At 43.4% G+C, this 22,922-nt stretch overlaps 1 protein-coding gene across 1 annotated transcript in view; it reads right to left on the bottom strand.

Moving 5' to 3' along the window:
• Positions 1–7,513: 7,513 nt before the first annotated feature.
• Positions 7,514–22,922, bottom strand: part of HSF2BP (heat shock transcription factor 2 binding protein) — a 98,357-nt gene continuing 82,948 nt past the window's right edge. The window contains exon 9 of the mRNA XM_036099000.2: positions 7,514–8,251. Within this exon, the coding sequence (XP_035954893.1) occupies positions 8,043–8,251 (209 nt within the window). The 3' untranslated portion in view covers positions 7,514–8,042. The remainder of the gene's footprint in view (positions 8,252–22,922) is intronic.

The raw sequence follows: 22,922 nt of genomic DNA, 5'->3' as shown, positions 1-22,922 counted from the left end.
CCTCAGGGGCCTACTGGTGGTGTCCAGAGCATGCTGGCCAGAGGGGCCAGCGGAACTGAAACCACCGGTCACCAGAACTGCGAAAGCCCAAGAGCAGGACCAGACCCTGGTCTGGAGAAGGAGTGAGCACAGATGAGGATGGACGCACACCCAGAGGGGCGGAGGTGACGTCAGGCTGTGAGCACAGCTCTGCCGCTCAGGCAAGCAGCTCAACGGCCCTGGCTCGTCCCCTCCCTGCAGACAGCGAGGGTAAGGACTGAGCTGGAGCGACGTGGACACAAGCCCTGACTGCCACCAGGAAACCAGCCTCAGGGCCAATGTGCACGTGGGAGGCCTTGGCGTCTCACAGAAATCATGGTACTATCAATACTTGTCAGAGTGCCTCATCACAGGCCTGGCCCTACCCCAGGCCACGTGATTCTCACACCCAGGGCAAGGGGCCCCTTACCAGCCACTGGTGGGGTCCCCACAGATGCCAGAAATTATACAGGGGAGCACACGCAGGTGCTTCCATGCACGTCTGTGGAGAGAAGCGTACTGATGGGCTAAGCGCTCCAGGATGCCACCATCACTAAGAATCTCTGACCTGAGGTCTGCAGGCCGGGAGAGAGCGGACCCGGGACAGCTGAGGGGCTGACGGTGCCGGTGACCGAGAGCGGGGCTGGCACCGAGTGGGCTCTCCTCCTGCCCACAGGGACACGTCACCTCCGCCTCACCCATGCTCTGTATGACACACGTGCGCGGCAGCGAGTCGGGGGCAGGGTTGTGGGAGGAACAGGTACCGGCCTGGGGAGGCCTGTGTCTCACCGGTCTTGGTATCGGGAACTCTGGAGGCTTACAGTGGTAGGGCTGGCAGGCGACCCCTCGGCTCAAGTCAGAGAGTGTGGCCACCTACTGATGCCAAAACCAAAATCTATTTTCTTTACATTTTGAAAGGAAAATCAGATATTGCTCCTGCCTCCAACTGTCCAACAATACGCCATCACACAGAGCAAACCATGATGTCTGCCCAGGGCTTGTACGCACACACTTCCTGCCATCTCCAAACTCACCCCAAACAAGTGCTCCAGGGCCCTTGCACCCACTCCTCCTGCTCCCTGGACTCTTCCCTCAGATGTCCAAGAGTAACTGTTTGCATAAAACCATTTATTCTAAGAACCTGAGCTACAAATATGCCTTCAATTAAAAACTATAATAAACTATATGACCGAGAGTCCTTTTTTTTTTAAGTCTTTTTGGGCTAGTATGTTCTAATGATATTAAATATGCATTCTTGGTGGGAAACTAGCAGCTGAGGGAGCTCCAACTGGAATGACTTAAAATCCCTACAATAAAAGCTACTCATGAAAAACACCAAAGATTTCTAAAATATAATGAGTATAATATACATGAATCTTTGTGTTTTGAAAATCATACTTGTAATAATATTTCCAAATGACAATCACAAAATTCAACAAATGGTTGGGAAAACTGGAAATCCACAGGCAAAAGCATGAAGTTGGACCCTTACACACCATATCCAAAAATTCAAAATGGATCGACCTGAAGTGCAGAGAGAAAACAATAAAACTCTTAGAACAAAACACAGGGGAAAATCTTCATGACCACAAATTTGGCAATGATTTCTTAGATATGATATCAAAAGCACATGCAACAAAAGAAAAACAGATTAAGTTAGACTTGATACAAATTTAACTCTTCTACATCAAGGGACACTATGAACAGAGTGAAAAGACAACCCACAGAATGGAGTGAATATTTGCAAATCACCTATCTGATAAGGGATTGGTATCCAGAATATATAAAGAGCTTCTGGAATTCAACAAGAAGAAGCAAACAACCCAATTCGAAAATAGATAAAAGACGTGAACAGACATTTTTCCAAAGGGATATGCAATGGCCCATAAGCACATGACAAGATGCTCAACATCGCAAATCAAAAGCACAATGAGATACCACCTCACACCCATAAAGACGGCTCCAATAAAAACAAACAGAAAATAAGCAGAGTTGGCAGGGACATGGAGAAACAGGAGTCCTCGTGCAGGGACGCTGGTGGGAACGCAAAATTGTGCAGCTCTTGTGGAAAACAGTTTGTCAGTTCCTCCAACAGTTAAACACAGGACTACCATGTGATAGAGCAGTTTCACATTTGAGTGTACACCCAGCAGTCGTGAAAGCAGAGATGCAGACAGACACTCGTGCACCAGTATTCGCTACAGCATTACGCAAACAGTCAGAAGGTGGAAACAGCCCAAGTGTCCATCAGCAGATGAATGGATAAACAAAATATGGCACAGGCATACCTGGTTTTATTGCACTTTGCTTCACAGATACTGCCTTTTTTTTTAAACAAATTGAACGTTTATGTCCTCCAAGTCTATCGGCACTGTATTTCCAACAGCATTTGCTCATTTCACGTCCCTGTGTCACATTTTGGTAATTCTTGCAATATTCCACACTTTTTCATTCTTACTACACTGGTTATGGTGATCTGTGACCAGTGAGCCTTGATGTTACTTCTGCAGCTGTTCGAGGTGCCCTGACTCCACCTATGTAAGACAACAAACTTAACTGGTAAGTGTCGTGTGCGTTCTGACTCTCCACCGACTGGCTGTTCCCCCACCTCTCCCTCTCTCCTCAGGCCTCCCTGTTCCCTGAGACACGATATTGAAATCAGATCCATTAATAATCCTGCAATGGCCTCTGAGTGTTCAAATGAAAGGAAGAGTTGAACGTCTCTCACGTTGAATCAAAAGCTAGAAATGATTAAGCTTAGTAAGGAAGGCATGTCAAAAGCTGAGATAGGCCAAAAGCTAGGCCTCCCTCTTGCACCAAACAGCCAAATGGCAAATGCAAAGAAAAGTTCTTGAAGGAAATCACGAGTGCTACTCCAGTGAACACACAAATGATAAGAAAGTGAAATAGTCTTATGGCTGATGTGGAGAAAGTCTGAGTGGTCTGGACAGAAGGCCAAACCAGCCCCAACATTCCCTTAAACCAAAGCCTCCTCCAGAGCAAGGTCCTAACTCTCTTCAATTCTGTGAAGGCTGAGAGGTGAGGAAGCTAGCAGAGGTGGGTTCGTGAGGTTTAAGGAGAGAAGACGTCTCCGTAACATAAAAGTGCCAGGTGAGGTTACAAGTGCTGTCATAGAAGCTGCAGCAAGTTCTCCAGAAATTCCAGCTAAGATCATCCATGAAGGCGTCTCCACAATAGGCTTTCAATGTAGTAAAGTCTTGCAGACGAAGGAGATGCCATCCAGGACTTTCATAGCTGGAGAGGAAAAGTCAGTGCCCAGCTTCAAAGCTTCAAAGGACAGGCTGACTCTTGTCAGAAGCGAATGGTGAATTTCATTGGCAGCCAATGCTCACTGACCATTCTGAAAATCCTAGGGCCCTGAGCAATTATGCCTACTAACTCTACTCTGCCTATGCTCTATCAATGGAACAACAAAGCCTGGATGGCAGTCCATCTGTTTACAACATGGCTTACTGAATGTAGTAAGCCCATTGCTGAGACCTACTGCTCAGAAAAAAAGATTCCTTTCAAAATGTGACTGCTCACTGAAAGTGCCCCTGGTCCCCCAAGGGCTCTGGTGGAGATGGACAATGAGAATAATGTTGTTTTCATACCTGCCATCACAAAATCCACTCTCGCAGCCCATGGGTCGAGTCATTTCAACTTTCCAGTCTTATTATCTAAGAAATCCATTTCATAAGGTACAGCTGCCATGGATAGTGATTTCTCTGATGGATCTGGGCAAAACAAAATGAAACCTTCTGGGAAGGATTCCTGTTCTAGATGCCATTAAGAACATTTGTGATTCATGGGAAGAGGTCAGAATATCAACATGAACAGGAGTTTGGAAGAAGTTGATTCCAGCCCTCGTGGAGAACTTTGGGGGTTCAAGACTTCAGTGGGGGAAATCACTGCAGATGTGGTGGAAATACAGGAGAACTAGGATTAGAAGTGGGGCCTGAAACTCTGAAAAACAAACTGAGGGTTCTAGAGGGGAGGGTGGTGGGGGGATGGGTTAGCCTGGTGATGGGTATTAAAGAGGGCACGTTCTGCATGGAGCACTGGGTAAACACAAACAATGAATCATGGAACACTACATCTAAAACTAATGATGTAATGTATGGTGATTAACATAACATAATAAAAAAAATAAAAAATAAAGAAAGAAAAGAAAAAGGAAAAAAGAAAAAAAAAAGAAGTGGGGCCTGAAGATGGGACTGAGATGCTGCAATCTCAGGGTCAAACTTGATCAGATGAGGAGCTGCTTCTCATGGATGAGCAAAGAAGTGGTTTCTTGAGATGGGATCCACTCCTGGTGAAGATGCTATAGACTGTTGGAATGACAACAAAGGATTTGGGATATTAAACACACTTAGTTGACACAGCAGCAGAGGATCTGAGAAGTTCTCCTGTGGGTCAAACGCTATCAAACAGCATCACATGCTACAGAGAAATCGCTCATGAGAGGAAGAGTGGATGGATGTGACAAGCGTCATTACTGGTTTATCCTAAGAGGTTGCCATGGCCTCCCCAGCCTTCAGCAGCCACCACCCTGATCAGTCAGCAGCCGTCAGCATCGAGGGGAGACCTCCCACCAGCAAAAAGATCACAACTCCCTGAAAGCTCAGATGATGGTTAGCATTTTCTAGCAATAAAGTATTTCATAATGAAGGCATATACATTGTGTTTTTTAGACACATAATAGGGAAACCAGAACAGTAGACTCACTTCATTGCCATATCTGCTTTGTTGTGGGGTATCTGGAACGGAACCTGCAATATCGCTGGGGTGTGCCCGTATGTAGATACAATGGAATGTTATTTAGCCATAAAAAGGAATGAAACTGACACGATACAACACGGCTGAACCTTGAAGACTTTACACTAAGTTAAATAAGCTGGACCCAGAAGGGCAAATATTTTACGATTCCACTTATAGGAGGTACATAGAGCAATCAAATTCATAGGCAGAAGTAGAACGGAGGATACCGGGGGCTGGGAAGAGGGCAGCTGGGGAATGAGGAGATCTTGTTTAATGGGTACAGAGTTTCTGTTTGGTATGATAGAAAGTTCTGGACATAGACAGTGGTGATGGTTACACAACACTGTGAATGTACTTAACGCCACTGAGTTCCACACTTATTCTACCTCTGGAGACAATTCTAAATGTGCACACTCTCAGAGCAGAGGGACAGCTATGAGCACGACAGACGAGTTCTGTGAAGAAGATGCAGGCGTACCAGCTGTCTCTTGGCCTCCCCACCTGAGTCTGGCTTGGAAAAGTATCAAAGAGCTTCTGCTGGGTTCGTCACTCTGCCTTCTGAGCCTGCATCCTCCCTACAGGGTGCTGTATTCTCTACTGTGTCCCCTACTACACCAGGACCTGCACCCAAGGCCCTACTGTGGTCAGGCGTCAGCGTCCGCATCATAGGAGAAAACAGAGCAAACTTTGTCTTCAAGACTTCTCAGGAAATTAGTAAGTCTACAAAAGTATTTATATCAACCCTTTCCATTCACATTAATGTCATGGCAGCAGAGCTCATGGCAGGCCTGGTAGAACCAGTACAATAGGCATATTTACAGCTCTCACCAACATCCTGCTTTGTCCCTGGTCCGACAGCCAGCCTTGTGCTGGTTTCAAGCCCCAGACTTGCGATGCTCTGCTTGGTACTCTAATTAATTTTAAAGACCTCTGAACTAAGTAAAAGGCATGGGGCTACATACATATCCAGGATGAGGACTTCTCAACACACTCAGCACCATGTGCAGACCCAGCTATGGAGAGCCATCCTCAAAGCCGCAGCATGGGTCTGCTTCTGAACGAGGGTCTCCCAGCTCCATGAGCAAGAGGGCAGCTCTGAGCACCCTCGGGGGCAGGGCAGGGTGGTGTGAGGCCTGGCGGCTGGCCTGGCAGGCTCCATGCCTTTACAGACAAACTGACAGCACCAAGGAGAAAGAATAGTGCCTCAACTTAACATAAGAGGAATTCTTTAAAAAACAAATTTAGGGGCACCTGGGTGGCTCAGTCGTTAAGCGTCTGCCTTCAGCTCAGGTCATGATCCCGGGGTCCTGGGATCGAGCCCCACATCGGGCTCCCTGCTCCGCGGGAAGCCTGCTTCTCCCTCTCTCACTCCCCCTGCTTGTGTTCCCTCTCTCGCTGTCTCTCTCTGTCAAATAAATAAAATCTTTAAATTAAAAAAATACATTTAAAAATACATGTGTCATTTTACTGCTTTTGTTTCTGATTTTAAATTCACAAGAGACCCCAAACACTGCCAAGCACATGCTTTTATTCATACTTCGTTAGAACTCATGTGTCTCCTTGACTTTCACATGAGAAACAATAACATTAGAAAGGCTAAGCCATACCTTAAAACTGGCCATAAGTACTTTTCCTATGATATATGCTCGAAACATGCATTGTCATGGAAAAACACATGACATGAGGACTCTTGCTAGCCCTATAGCACTTCATAATTAGGAGGAAATAAAGTATCCTTCTTCATCACATCCATCTACTAATTAGCCAAACTACATAAAACATGCTCTGGCCCAGCGCCGCGTCTCTCTACGCTGCGGACCCCATCGTTGGCAGGAAAAGACCCTGCATTCTAGAGGCAGCACAAGCTAATTACACTAGTTTATTTCCCGTCACCTTATCAAACAAATACCCCAAAAGAAAATACCATGCTAGAAAAAGTACAAACACACAACATCCTCAATTTCATTCACCAACAGTCAGACCTACAGAACCACAGCACACAGATGGACTGATTTCTGCACCCATGACTTGCAAATTGCCTCTTCTGACAACAGCTCCCTGGCTCTGATGAGCTGGTAGTGTTCCACAATCTGTCGGCTCCTGAGATTCAGCCCTGCGCCGTCCTCATGCCCGTGGCTTCAGCTTCAGCCATGAACCTCACGTTGCTTATAAAATCGACTTCAGAGAAAAATGAAGTTCTTCTAACATGCCCCACAGCAGACACGGGTTATAAACATACACGAGGCCGCCACCATCAGGGACCGTCAGCACCTCCCCTCACCCGAGAGGTGCCCAGAGCCTGAGCCCCCGCAGTGTCACTACGAGGGAAACAGCGCAAGAAAGGAGCAAACATGCTCCCTGATGCGACTTTACGGGGTGACCTGGATGGAACTTCCGCTCTCACGCGCACGGTGTCTGTGAGAAATGAAGTGTGTCCTCCCGTGCGCTCTGTCAGCGGCCCGGGCACAGCTGAGAAGGATCTACGTGCTGTGGGGACCCTGGGACACACTGGCAGACGTCATTTGAAGAACTTCACCCAACGGCATGGGCTCTCGTCTAGGAGGCCCTTTTCATGGTATTTCTTATAAGAAAAGCGGGACTTCTGAGTGTATAGGCAAGTGCCCAGAACAACGTAAAGAGAGTTTTTTCTACCGACCAAGTATCTGCATTATAATATACGACTTCCTAATACCGAGTTTGTAACATTTCAGAAAAGAGTAGTTGTGCACATCAATGACTCTTCTGGCTTTCTTTATTCAAAAATAAAACAGGCACAAAAAAAACAGAACTAAAATGTCCAATGTCACCTGAAATAGCAGGTTCACCAAAAGGTTTAAAGGTAAACTTGCATTTTAGGGTATTAATTATAATTACTAGAGAGAGAATGAATTGTTTTTCAAAACCTGTATCTCAGGAAAATGCTGACCAATGGAGCAGGTGGTTATTTCATCCCCTTTGTGCAGGGGAACCCACAGGTCTCAAAAGTCTCCCAAGCAGCAGAAGCTGCTCGAAGACGGCCCTCTTCCAGGTACAGGACAGGGGCCTTTCCAGAAGGATGGAGTCTTCCTCAGGCTGCCCCTTGGCCAGGCTAACCAGCTACCCACAGGTACTTTCGCTTCCAGGGGAAAGTTGTATGGATACATATGCATTCACGTCCCTCTCGAGGCACTCACGTTCTACCATCTATAACAGATGGCGCACGGTGATGGTTTTGGAACACAAAGTGGGGGCCTGGGGGAGGGGAAAGGACACACCAAGCGCCCCTACACATCACGCTCCAGGGCGCGGAGGTCCTCCAGGAGTTCCTGGGCCACGGTCTGCAGGTGAGGGTTGCGGCTCTTGGCCATGGCCAGGATGCGCTTCAGGGGCAGGGAGCTCTGGAACTCGGAGGCCGACTTGGAGAAGACTTCTGGCTCCAGGACCACAGACTGGACGAGTCGCAGTGCATGAAGACACACCTCTGTGTCTGGGTCTGGGGGAGAGAGGGAACGCTTCTGGTTAGAATGAGACTCTACAGGAACAGTGGCAAAGTCTATCCCTCAAGAGCTCTCGGCCTTTCTGAATGACAGGTCTGACTGTTCAGTAACTACCAGCTGACTGAGAAACAGTGTCACTTCTTGAGGTAAAAGCTTAGCTCGTAAGAGTGACGCAACAAAACTCAATGACCACTGATTTAGTGACATCCATCTTCAAATATTACTCACAATCAGATAATTTTAAGATGCTGAACTAAAAACATGAGGCCTTCATGTTGTTCGCTCCAACTCCATCCACACAGGATTGCTTTAAGCAGCAAGCGCACAGTCCTCAGGGGACATGCACGGGTGCGGCAGCTCTCAGGGCCCCCAGGCCCCCGGAGTCACAGGCTGCAGGACGCACAGTGTGCCATGTCCCTGAGGAGTCCCTCCAGAGTTACAGAACCTGGTGCCCTGCACGCGCGGTGGCACCACTGAAACACAGCTAGACACAGACAGCCCAACGCAAAGCTACACTCTAAACTAGGAGGGACCCAACTTTCCTCACTACTTACTCTTCCCTAGGGGAGACTCTAGTACGCCATCGATCCACTTCTTGATCGAATGTCGTAATTCCAACCAGGCTCAAAATCGGTACCTCTTCCTTAGCACTACACTTAAACCTTTTGAGAAGTGAGTAGGATTGCAAGAGCAGACTAAGTAAGTCCTCAGTGAGAACTGCCACACACTAAGGCTGCCCAGAGGCTCCTGCTGTTGACCCAGGGCCCCCAGGGCCCAGTGAAGACTGCTGCACTCTGTCCAGGAGGGAGGGCAGGACATCCTGGGCCTGGATCATTAGAATCCTCCTACTTTGGGGGAGGAGGCGGCAACTTTCCCCAGTATGGGCCTGCCAAAGACCTGGTGCAGAGTGGCTGCCGCAGGGAGGAGGACAGGATCACCAGGAAGGCCCCACCACCCAGACAAAGATGGACAGGAGCTGGACCAAAACACCAAAGAACTCCCTTTGTCCTCCAGCATCAGCCCAGCAAACTTCCAGCAGCCAATAAGAGCAGTCTACAGCTGGGAAAGGAGCAAAAGGAAGGAAGGAAGGAGACCCCCCGAACACAGATGCAAAGGGAAGGCCAACATCTAAGGGTGGAACAGGGCACTGAGGAAGACTCTCGGGCAGCTCGGCCCTCACCCTCACTTAGCACAAGGAGAAGAGAGGGATTTGGAGCCTGTGGGTACACAGGAGGCAAGCACAGCAGCACCGAACCCACACCCGTCCCATCCCGCACGGACAGCCCGGCAAAAGAGGCTTGGCCGTGTCCACAGGCGCACACCAGCTACCTCAGTCTCTGCTGCAGAGGCTGGCACACTACGGCCCAGGGACCAAACGGAGCCCAGAAACATTTCTGTATAGGCTGTAAGCTGAGAGTGATTTTTACATTTTAAAGGGATAGTTTTTAAAAAAGAGAGGGGGGAGAAGAATATGCAGCAGAAAACATACATGGCCCTAAAGATATTTACTATCCAGCCCATTACAGAAAAAGTTTGCTCTATTGCCCTGCACACAATGTCTAACGTTCAATCAGAAATTACAACAAAGCAAGGGAAACAAAAGGCCCACAGTAGAGTGATAAAGTAATCAACAGAGCCAGGCTCCGAGATGACCCAGCTACAGGAACAACCAGAAAAGGAATCTGAACTAAACAGGAGATGGGAAAGCACTGCTGTAGGGTTCCCACAGGACATCTGAAGCAGTGCAGTACTATTTAAAGATTAATTAAGGTTGTATTGTAAACCCTAGGGCAAATCATAAAAAAGTTCTTAAAGTGTAAATGAGAAGCCAGCAGTATCGATAAAACAGAATATTAAAATAATCCAACAACAAACAAAAAAAGAGGAAAAAAGAAACTGGAGATATTTTTGTATTTCTTTCTATATACATTAAATGAAAACAGTATAAACACACTGATTAGAAAACAGAGAATGCATAAAACAGCAAGACTTCACTATGCATTGCCCACAAGACACCCAAGATAAAGACAAAGGTTAAAAGTAAAAACAAATATTTAAAATATGCCAAACAAACACTACTTAAAAGAGGGCTACAGAGCCTATATTATTACTAAACAAAGTAGACTTCAGAACAAGAAATGTTACCAGGACTACGGAGTAACACTCCCTAATGATAGAGAGGTCAAGACAGCAAGAAGACATAACAGTCTCAATTATGTATGTACTGAATAACAGAGCTTCAAAAGACCAAAGCAAAATATGATAGAATTCTACAGGCAAATCGATTCACAATTAGAGTTGAAAACTTTAATGTTATTTCCATTATTGATTTTAAAAAGTAAGGAGAGAAAATCAGTAAAAACACAGAACCCATGAACAACACAAATTAATTGAGTTTAGCAAGGTCAGCATACAATGATCAATTGTATCCACATTTCAGTAAGGATACATTGGAAACAGAATGTGAATTGTGTAAGACTGATGAATCACAGATCTGTACCTCTGAAACAAATAATACATTATATATTTAAAAAAAAAAAAAAAGAAGATAGTAGGAAGGGAAAAATGAAGGGGGGGGAAATCAGAGGGGGAGACGAACCATGAGAGACTATGGACTCTGAGAAACAAACTGAGGGTTCTAGAGAGGAGGGGGGTGGGGGGATGGGTTAGCCTGGTGATGGGTATTAAAGAGGGCACGTACTGAATGGAGCACTGGGTGTTATACACAAACAATGAATCGTGGAACACTACATCTAAAACTAATGATGTAATGTATGGGGATTAACATAACATAATAAAATAAGATTAAAAAAAGAAAAAATATTTAAATATTTTCTATTTAAATAAATTCTTTATTAAGAAAAAAAAAGACTATCATTTACAATAGCACCAAAAACATAAAACATTTAGGTATAAATCTTATAAAATATGTGCACGTTTTGTATGCTGAAAACCATAAAACACTGATGTGAGAAAGTAAAGACAACCTAAGTAAATTGAGAGATATAACGTGCTTATGGACCAGAAGACCCAATATTGTTACGAGGTCAATCTACCCAGTGATCTACATACTTAGTGCAATCCCAATCAAAGTCCCATAAGCTTGTTTGTAGAAATCAACAAACTAATTCTCAAATTTATTTGGAAAAGTGAAGGAACTAGGACAGCCAAAACAATTTAGAAAAACAGTGAAAGACTCAGAGTACTTGATTTCAAAACTTACAGTCATCAAGACAGTGTGATACTGGTGAAGGGACAATCATAAAGATAAATGAAACAGGATTAGAGAACACTGGAACAGACCACAGTTTTGTAAAATCTCAACAAACATATAAATGCATTTTATATTTTTTTTAGAAATGCATTTTAATCGAAAAAAATAATAGCCTTTTCAGGTTGCCTGGCTGGATCGTCAGTGGAGAGTGGGAATCTTGATCTCGGGGTTGTGAGTTAAAGCCCCACGCTGGGCATAGAGATTACTTTAATTAATTAATTAAAAAAAAAGATTCCTCAGGGCGCCTGGGCGGCCCAGTCAGTTAAGTGTCCAACTCCTAGCTTCGGCTCAGCTCATGATTTCACGGGTGGTGAGAAAGAGCCTGGGTCAGGCTCCACACTCAGCGGGGAGTCTGCTGGGAGATTCTCTCCCTCTGCCCCTCTCCCCACATGCTCTCACTCTCCCTCTCTCTAAAATAAATAAATCGTAAAAAAAAAAAAAAAAAAGAGTCCTCAAGTAACTCATGGCTGCCTTAATGTTGATATTTCATCAAAAACTAAATACAGCCTTATCTTGACAAATAGCCAGACCTTCAAGATCCAGTACGCTCTACTTTCAGCAAACAGAAAGAAATGCCTTAGAAACTTACGTTATCTCTACCCCGCCCCTCCCTCCACAAACTTAAAAGTAGATAATCAGTCACTCCTCACCAACCCCAGTGCAACTCTTTTAGCCTATGGTCCCATCCCAGTGCTATAATGAAAGCACCTTTTTGCACCATAAAAAAATTAATTTTAAAAATAATAGCCTTTTCGGGGTGCCTGGGTGGCTCAGTCGTTGGGCGTCTGCCTTCGGCTCAGGTCATGATCCCGGGGTCCTGGGATCGAGCCCCGCGTCGGGCTCCCTGCTCAGTGGGAGGCCTGCTTCTTCCTCTCCCGCTCCCCCTGCTTGTGTTCCCTCTGTCGCTGTCTCTCTCTCTCTCTGTCAAATAAATAAATAAAGTCTTTAAAAAAAAAAAAAAATAAATAATAGCCTTTTCAAAAATCGGTGCTGGAAAAATTGAACACCCATATGTAAAAACAGAGAACTTGAATCCATACCTTGCCTCACATATAAAACTTACATTAAAATTAATAACAGACTTAAATGTAAAACCTAAAACACCAAGAACTTCTAGAAGAAAACAAGAGAAAATCTTCGTAACCTTGAGTTTGGTAAGAATTCCTTAGATATAAAACCAAAAGCACAATCCATACAAGAAAAAAAATGAATAAGCTCTATCAAAATTAAAGACATCTGCTCTTCAAAAGACATAGTTAGGAAATGAAAAGATGAACCAGTAGGCCAGGAGAAAATACTTGTAAAACATGTATCAGATTTATTAAAAAAACCCAACTGAATACAGAATATAAACTCAAAAATACTCAATAACAAACAACCCAATAAAAATTGTCAAAATATTGGAAAAGACAGATCTTTTCACGTGCTTACTTCCCATTTATGTCTCTTCTTTGGTTAAATATATTTTCAAATAATTTATTCACAGTGTCTTTGCTCATAGTTGCCAAAATCTGGAAATAACCCAAACATCTTTCAACTGATGAACAGATCTAAAGAGACCATGGTATCTCCATAGAGTAAAAACATAAATAGCAATAAAAGAAATTAACAACTGATACACACAAAAACATGATGAATCTCGAATTATGCTGAGAAACAAGCTGGACTTTAAAATCTATACACATCACGATTGTTTCTATATGCCATTCTGGAAATGTCAAAACTACAGGAAGAGAAAAGAGATCTGCGGTTGCCAGGGCCTGGGGGTGAGGAGGGGATGATCACAAAGTGGCACAGAGAATATTCTGCGGTGATGAAACTGTCCTGTGTCTTGATTATGGCAGTGGTTACATGGTATATGCATGTCACAACTCACAGAACTCAGTACTAGTAAGTGGATTTCACTCTATGTAAAATTTTAACTCAATAAGCCTGACCTTTAAAAAAGGGAACAATTACATCTCGGACCCTCTTTCTTATTCCCTGCCCCTAGGCAATTGCTCTTTCCCTGGAGGACTGGTTATTTATCTTCTAAAGAATCTCTGGAGCAGGGACATGAGGCACAATTGAAGATGGAGGCTCTCTCTGGAAAACACATGAAATATGTGAAAACATACCCATAAATTCTAAGACACTCCCTCTTCCCTACTCTGTTTCCAGAGTTTATAGGCCTCTGCCCTACAGACAGGAGACTAGATGAGTCCTCTCCAGCCAATCTGAACGACCTAAGAGAAAACACCTAGCGGTGCTGACCTGCGGGTTCCCAGGGAATGGCTGAGCCAGCTCTCACTACAGTCAAGTTCCCAAGCCTCACCCACATGCTAGGGCTTCCAATCAGCATAAATCCCTCCCATTGTGTTTTCTAATGTAGGTAACATACAGTGTTATGTTAGTTTCAGGTGTACAATATAGTGATCCAACACTTCTTTACTCAGTGTTCATCACGATACGTGTACTCTTTAATCCCCATCACCTATCTCACCCATTCCCCCCACCCACTTTCCCTCTGTAGCTCCATCCACATCATTGCAAATGGCAAGACTTCATTCTTTTTGGTGGCATTATATATATAATGCATTATATTTCATTATATATATCAGTAACATTTCATTATATACATATGCATTATATATGCATTTAATTATGTACACATATACACACACCACACATCTTTATCCATTCATCAGTCAATGGACACTTGGGCTGCTTCCATAGTTTGGCTATTGTAAATAATGCGGCTATAAACATAGGGGTGCCTGTATCCCTTTGAATTAGTGTTTTTGTATTTTGGGGGTAGATATCTAGTACCGCAATTACTGGATCATAGGGTAGTTCTATTTTTAACCTTTTGAGGAACCTCCATACTGTTTTCCAGAGTGGCTGCACCAGTTTGCATTTCCACTAATAGTGCACGAGGGTTCCCCTTTCTCCAAATCCTCACCAACACCTGTTGTTTCTTGTGTTATTGATTCTAGCCATTCTGACAGGTGTGAGGTGGTATCTCATTGTGGTTTTGACTTGCATTTCCCTGATAATGAGTGATGTTAAGCATCTTTTCATGTGTGTTTTAGCCATTTGAAAGTCTTCTTTGGAGAACTCTGTGTTCATGTCTTCTGGCCATTTTTTAAATTGGATTACTTGGGTTTTGGGTGTTGAGTTGTATCAATTCTTTATGTATTTTGGATACTAAACCTTCACTGGATATGTCATTTGCAAATGTCTTCTCCCATTCTGTAGGTTGTCTTTTAGTTTTATTGATTGTTTCCTTGGCTGTGCAGAAGTTTTTTATCTTGATCAAGTCCCAATAATTTATTTTTGCTTTTATTTCCCTTGCTTCAGGAGATTTATCTAGAAAAATGTTGCTATGGCTGATGTCAGAGAAAGTACTGCATGTGCTCTCCTCTAGGATTTCTATGTTTTCAGGTCTCACATTTAGGTCTTTAATATATTTTGAATTTATTTTTGTGTATGGTGTAAGAAAGTGGTCTAGTTTCATTCTTTTGCATGTAGCTATCCACTTTTCCCAACACCATTTGTTGAAGAAACTGTCTTTTTCCCATTGCATATTCTTTACTCCTTAGTCAAAGATTAATTTACCATATAATTGTGGGTTTATTTCTGGGCTTTCTGTGGGTTTATTTCTGTTGTGTTGGTCTATGTGTCTGTTTTTGTTCCAGTACCACACTATTTTGATAACTACAGCTCTGTAATATAACTTAAAGTCTGGAATTGTGATACCTCCATATTTTTTTTTTTCTTTTTCAGGATTGCTTTGGCTATTCGGGGTCTTTCGTGGTTCCATACAAATTTTAGGACTGTTCATTCTAGTTCTGTGAAAAATGCTATTGGTATTCTGATAGGGATTGCATTAAATTTGTAGATTGCTTTGGGTATATAGGCATTTTAACAATAACTGTTCTGATCCATGAGCATGGAATGTCTTTCCATTTCTTTGTGTCACCTTCAATTTCTTTCATCAATGTTTTATAGTTTTCAGAGTACAGATCTTTCACCTCTTTGGTTAAGTTTATTCCTAGGTATTTTATTATTTTTGGTACAACTGTAAATGGGATTGTTTTCTTAATTTCACTTTCTGCTGCTTCATTATTAGTGTATAGAAATGCAACATATTCCTCTTGTTGATCTTTGTATCCTGTGACTTTACTGAATTCATTTATCAGTTCTAGTAGTTTTTTGGTAGTCTTCAGGGTTTTCTATACAGAGTATCATGTCATCTGCAAATAGTGAAAGTTTTCCTAATCTTCCTTACCAATTTGCAGGACTTTTATTTCCTTTTGTTGTCTGATTGCTGTGGGTAGGACTTCGTACTATGTTAAATAAAAGTGATGGAAGTAGACATCCTTGTCTTGACCTTGACCTCAGGGGAAAAGCTCTCAGTTTTTCCCCACTGAATATGATGTTCACTGTGGGTTTTTCATATATGGCCTTTATTACGTTAAGGTATGTTCCCTCTAGACCTACTTTGTTGAGGGTTTCTATCATGAATGGGTGTTGTATTATAAATCTCACCCTTAAACATGAGAAGACAATGCCCATCACCAGACCCCTGAGAAAAAGATGGCCATCATTTTCAACAGAAACAAAAGGAGGGAAAAGAAAAGAGTGTGCAATGAGAAGAAAATTTTTAAAAAATATTAATACCTTCCTCAAAGAGATAAAAAGAAGTTATATCATCCATTAAGCAAGAATGAGATGTTATATTTTTTAATTCCAAAAAAAAAAGGCAGTTAGAAATTAAATGTATGATAGTAGAGATGAAGATCTCAATAGGAAGGATGGAAAGTAAAGTTGAGGAAATCTCTCAAAAGTGGTGGTAAAAAAAAACAAAGAGATGGAGAGTAGAAGAAAAAGAGGACTAGAATAGGAGGCTCAACATCCAAATAACAGTCCAAAAAGAAAAAACTGAGTCAACAGAGAAAGGAAATCACTCGATAATGATTCCATAATTCAAAATAATTGAAAAAAGATTACTAGAACTAAAAGACATAAGTTTCCAAACTGAAAGGGACTCTTTCAGTTTCCACCAAAATTAATAAAATATATATGTAATACACCAGACATATCAGCATAAAATTTCAGCTCAAAATATGAAACAAAGAGAAGATTCTATAAGCTTCTAGAGTGAAAAACAGATCACATACAAAGAGTTAGGAATCAAAACTGCTCAACATTGGACATTAGAAGATAAAGTAATAATGTCTTCAAAATTCAGAAATAAAAAATAATTCTAACCTGGGATTCTATACCCAGCCAAACTATGACTATTATAGGTGAGGGTAAAATAAAGACAATCCAAACACATAATATCTCAAAAGTTCTGTCTCCCACACACCCATTCTCTGGAGACATGACAGGACTTGCTCCACCTAAACAAGGAAGTATACCAAGAGAGAAGACGACATGGGATACACAGACAGTATCAGGAAGGTCAACACACATGGAAGAAGAGAATCAGCTTGGTAGCGAATACAGACTAAGAGAAAGGTAATCAGCTTATTTACCAAAACTGTACAGGAGGAAAATAACACAGAACTTAGGTCTGTTCGGGCCACAGATTAGCAAATTCTGAGCTATAACTACTCAATTTATTTTTTAAAACAGTCATGAAAAACTTATTACTTGAGACAGAGAACATTCCTATAGATGGCTCAATTATGGGTTGGGAGATGAGTGAATCAAACAGAGTGAGAAAAGGCATTCACCTGACTCCAACACAAAAACAACGTAGATATGAAGATTATCTGATGAGAGTTCTTAAGCAGCCAATATAAAAGTTATTCAATGAGCAACTGCAACCTGCTGGAAGCAAATGAAAAAAAAAAAAAAAAAAAAGCCTCAGCAAAGAAATCAAAGATACAAAGAAGAACAAACGGGAAACATTAGAACTGAAAAATACATTGACCGAAATTAAAAACTTGATAAAGAAAGAATGGAAGGGACAGAGGAAAGATCAGTGAACTGGAAGATAGGACCACAGAAATTACCCAATCTGAATAACAGAGAGAAAAAAGACTGAGAAAAAATAAACAAAGCCCCTGGGTCCAATGGGACTGTAAAGAAGAGCTAACATTTGTATCATTGCAGGGCTGGAAAATACTCTAAGAAACAACGGCTGAGATTTTACCCTATTTGGCAGAACACAAACCTACAGATCCAAAAAGCTGAGCAAACTCAAATTGGGATACACCTCAAGAAATCTATGCCAAGACACATTATAGCCAAACTTCTGAAAGCCAAAAACAAAGAAAATAAATCTTGAAAGCTGCAAGAGAGAAATGACACGTTGCCCATGGGAGGAAAAACAATCCAGTGATACTGGATCTCTCACCAGAACCCACAGAGGCCAGAACAAAGTGACACAAGACTTTCCACATGTGAAAGAAAAGAATCATCAACCCAGAATCCTATACCCAGTGAAAATGTCCTTCAGAAATGAAGAGGAACTCCAGACATCCTCAGATGAAAGAAAATTAAGAAAATCTGTCACCAGCAGACTACTCTAACAGCAAGGCTACCCCACACAAAAATCTGTACAGGAACATTTGCTGCAGCACTGTTCAATAACAACCCATTGAGAGTGTAGCTCAGCTGCTCCCTAAGATTGCTGCCTCACCATCCATTTCATTTGATCAAATGGCCTGAAGGGACTTGAAACCAATGGTAGCCTCTCAAGCACATGTGTGCCCTAGAAAACAGCCAACCGAGTCACAAGCAAACGTAAGTCCCTGGTAGGACTTCTCCCATAGCCCTGATGAAAAGTCCCCCGCCCCACCTCCCAGCATCTTCCCCTTATGTGTCTCTTAGATGAGTGCCCCGTGGGGCTTACCTGAGCCCAACTCTTCTGGTTTGAACTGACCAGTCCAGCCCTAGCCCAGGAACCCCAGAGTATTCCACCCACAGACCCGATAAAGGCACCTGGCCCACATCCTGCCTCCCTCTGTCTGCACTCTGTGTTCACCTCCCTGTGTGGCCCCTCAAGGTGTCCTCCAGGACCTCTTTTTCAATTCTTCTTGTGGTCTATTGTTGAACTGCAGCCCACCATCCAGCAACCTTTGCTCCACTTAATAAGTGTTAATTGGACAATTCATAACACAGCCCCAAAGTGGAAATAACCCAAATGTCCATCAAGTGACGAATGGATAAACAAAATGTGGTATATTTACACAATGGAACATTTGGCAATGAGAAGGAATGAAGTATTGATACACATTACAACACAGATGATCCGTGAAAACATGCTAAATGAAAGAACCTACAAAGTATACAATTCCAATTTTATGAATGGCCCAGATTAAAGTAAATCCATAGATATAGAAAGCAGATTAGCAGTTTCCAGGGGCTGGGTGAAGAGAATGGGGAGTGACTGCTAATGGGCATGGTGATTTCTACTAGTAGTGATGAAAATATTCTAAAATTAGATAGATGGTGGTCATGCTTGCACAACTCTGTGAACATACTAAAAACGACTGAATTATACACTATAAATAGTTGAATTTCATTGTTTATGAGTTACATCTGTTTTTAGAAAAAGAAGATTGGTAGGAAAATTGGCAAAATTCTAACGAGAGCTAAAGATGAGGTTCTAATAGTGTACCAATGTGGACTTCCTGTCTCAATAACGCGTCTATGGTTACAGAAGGTGCTAACATTCGGGGAAGCAGGGTGAGCATCACCGGTTATTTCCTCACCACATGGTGTGGGTGTCTCCGTGACCTTCTTTCAGTATTTTTTTCTTTCTTTGTACAGTCTCACATGTACAACTTCTGCAACTCTTCTCTAAGTCTGAGAGAATAAACTGAAGAGGAAACTGCGAAAGTACATTCTCTAAACAGGAAAAAAGTGATAAAAGAAATCATCTTGGAACACCAAGAAAAAATAATGAAAAGAATAAAAACAAGGATACATACAATAAACTCTGCTTCTTAATTATTATACAGAGTGTAAAATTATGTGAATAAAAACATTTTTCTTGGATGGTCTTGTCAAAATGAAGTTAAATTTTACACCAACTGCACAAATCTTACATGTACAATTCAAGAAGTTTTGACAAATGTATACACCCATATAAACCATAGTCCTAATGGGATACAGAACATTTCCATCACCACAAAGTTCCCTCATACCCCTTCCCTTCCAGTCAATCCTACCCTTACACAACCGATGTTCTGATTCCTATCAACACAGATTAGCTTTGCCTCTCCTTGAAAATCATTTATGTAGACCTCACTATTTTTCTAAGCACTATTTCATTATTAAAGCTCAGGCAACTCAAAACAAATGAAATAATATTCTGCTTGGTTTTTTTTCTACATTTGTATCAAGTTAGTCCCCTCCTGACATTCTGGGGATGTTTGCTTCTCATAAAGTCCTACTGAGCACTTAGATGGACAGGAAATCACGGCACCATACCCTGTTTCCTCCTAAACAGTACACACATTTCTTTGTAAATGTTTTTACAGTTGGGAGTGAGGAGGATATGTGAGAGAGAAGTATGCTAGGAGAGCCACGAGCAGTGTGACTTCCCCGGTGACATCCTCCACAGCTCTGAGCTCTCACGCCACTGGTATCTGTCACAAACACCTCTGACAGGCACGCAGCTCACACAGTCACATCTGTCCCCAGCAGCAGCATCTGGAGGGAGCCGTGCCTGTAGTCAGGTTTGGGTAACGCATCACACCCACAACCAGCTCTGCAAGGTGTGCCGACCCTGTGCGCACTGCCCATGCTGGGCCGGTCACCGAGACAGAAGACTGACTGCTGGCCACAGACTCAGCGGCAGGCAACTTCCCTATTAATATCTGCAGGGATTCGGGGGAAAATCCAAACTGGAAGGTCAGGATGTAACCATATTTCAATAAGATCATAAGGAATTTTTAAATTGCATTTCTTTGAATACAAGCAGAACTGAAATGTTCTACCCTGAAGCTGGTATGTGCTGACCCAGGTTCCTTAGAAAGAAGCCCCTGACAGGCACACTGTCCTTCCGACAGGAAGGAAGGTCTAAGAACTCCCCTTGCCCACCCTCCCCCTCGCTATCCCTTCCCATTCTCCAAACCTGCCCCATCATCAAGTTAGCTCTATGGGTCCCAAACTGGGTCCCCTGCACCCTAGTTCTCCAGATGGTGACAGGTGTCCTACTGGGCAGGGGAAGGAAGGACATGGCGAAACAGTACTCTGGGAATTAAGCTGTAGCTAATTAAGGACCAGAGGACAAGGACAGGTCACTGAGACCTCCACACACCCTGCATCCGATCTTGTCACGGGCACGGACGCCCAGTGCCATGCTTCTCAAACACAGGCATTCCCGCGGACACAAAGAGAGCTCACCAGACCCAGCCCGGCGGATTTCCTGACGGCTGAACCGGCTCCTTAAAGCACAGCTCGCACACACACACGCTCACACACACACGCTCACACGCACACACGCTCACACACGCTCGCGCACACACACACGCTCACACGCACACACGCTCGCACACACGCGTTCACACACACGCTCACACACACACACGCACAGCACACACGCGTTCACACACACGTGCTCGCACACACACGCTCACACACACACTCGTGCACACACGCCCCAACACATGCATGCTCACATATATGTTCAGAGGGTCCTTCTGTTCTCAGTCATGCTTGAAATTAAAACAGACACATCTCTCTCTCTTTACTTACCTGGTGATCACCCTTGTCTTTAAAAATCCGTACGTTAAATGCATAAACTAAAATCTGAGGTGAACTGGGAGCTACCTCCATGACAGAGGGCAGCAGCAGCATACGGAGGCGACACATGTCATTTAGAGTCACTCACCACCGACATCTCAGCGAAATTATTGAAACAAAGGCTTGCTAGGCGTTTGTGTTCTCAGCTGTAAACTGAAGGTTTAAATCATCCACATCGTTACCGTAAAGACCAAATGAGGAGACATAAGTGTCTACCAAAATGCTCGGCACGTAGTTGGCATCCCATAAATAGCCATTTCCACACCACACGGAACAAACCTCACCCCACTCTCTCCACCAGCGACCCGTTCTTGCCACGCAGGCCTTTGGTGTCCTTCCAACAAAGCAGGACACTCCAGCCCCGGGGCTCTTGCACCGCTGGTCCCTCTGGTGAGAACACACTTTCCCAGATATCTGAAGGGCCCAAAAATGACATCTGACTATTTCAGATTATGGAGGCACCCACATGCCCTTACATATAAATGTAAGTGCATGTTACTCCTGAAACACCACAAAAGATTTCTCTAAAATTACTTCTCTGTGGTGGAGGAAAAATTCATTCAAAAAAAATCCCATTAAAATAAAACCAAAATCCATCTTCACAAATCAACCAAACCTGATTCTCTAATTCTCTAACCAGGAGACAATTATTGAGCCTTAAGCATTAAGACAGATCAAATTCATAATGTTTAATATTGCCATATGAGTCCTCATATTAAAATAACAGTCTGAGTAAATTTAGCACTTTGATACAAAAACAGTGAGCAAATACTTTCACGGGAAATGTCTAACCCTGGCCAAGCGTCCTGCCAACCTTCTGTGAATAGCCCCTCGGCCAGCAGCAGAGCTCTTCTGCCACTGGGATCCTCTAGGGGATGAGCTCCCGAGAGCCCAACACCTTGCCCTATCTTCTCTCAAAGAGCTGATGGAAGATGAAACCAACCCAAAAAAGCAACATGACTGGGGAATGCAGTGATAATCTTGACATGCAAGCATGGGAAAGGGAAGGTGAGCACGCTTCAACCTGTCTGGACTAAAGGAGACAGAGATTGATAAAACCCATGAATTTCAAGGTGGCTACAAAAGGTTTGACCACAGAACCCTGTTAAATTACAAGAACAATTAAAATATAATTTTATTTTTAACTTCTCCCCACAAAAATCAAGATCTACTAGATGAAACAAAACCAAACAGAAGCGGGCGCCTGGGTGGCTCAGTTGGTTAAGCGACTGCCTTCGGCTCAGGTCATGATCCTGGAGTCCCTGGATCGAGTCCCGCATCGGGCTCCCTGCTCGGCAGGGAGCCTGCTTCTCCCTCTGACCCTCACCCCTCTCATGTGCTCTCTCTCTCTGTCTCAAATAAATAAATAAAATCTTTAAAAAAAAAAAACAAACAGAAGCAAACTGGTCTCCCCATCAACAGTTTGCTCTGGCAGAAGAGGGTGGGGGTCGGCAGCTGCCCATGCCCCTGCTCCAGGAAAGAGCTCTTCAGCCTGGAGGGTCCTACCAGGTGGCCGATGTAGGAAATAGAAACAGCCAGGGGTGGGGGTCTTCCGGGCACTTCCAGTGGTGAGAGGAACCCTTCCATCAGAGTTCTGGACCTGCCACCAAAGCAGTCAGGGATGAAGACTACATCTTCATTCCAAC

Source organism: Halichoerus grypus, chromosome 1 (assembly GCF_964656455.1).
Source record: "Halichoerus grypus chromosome 1, mHalGry1.hap1.1, whole genome shotgun sequence".
Lineage (NCBI taxonomy): Eukaryota > Metazoa > Chordata > Mammalia > Carnivora > Phocidae > Halichoerus > Halichoerus grypus.
This window is presented reverse-complemented; position numbering and strand designations above follow the sequence as displayed.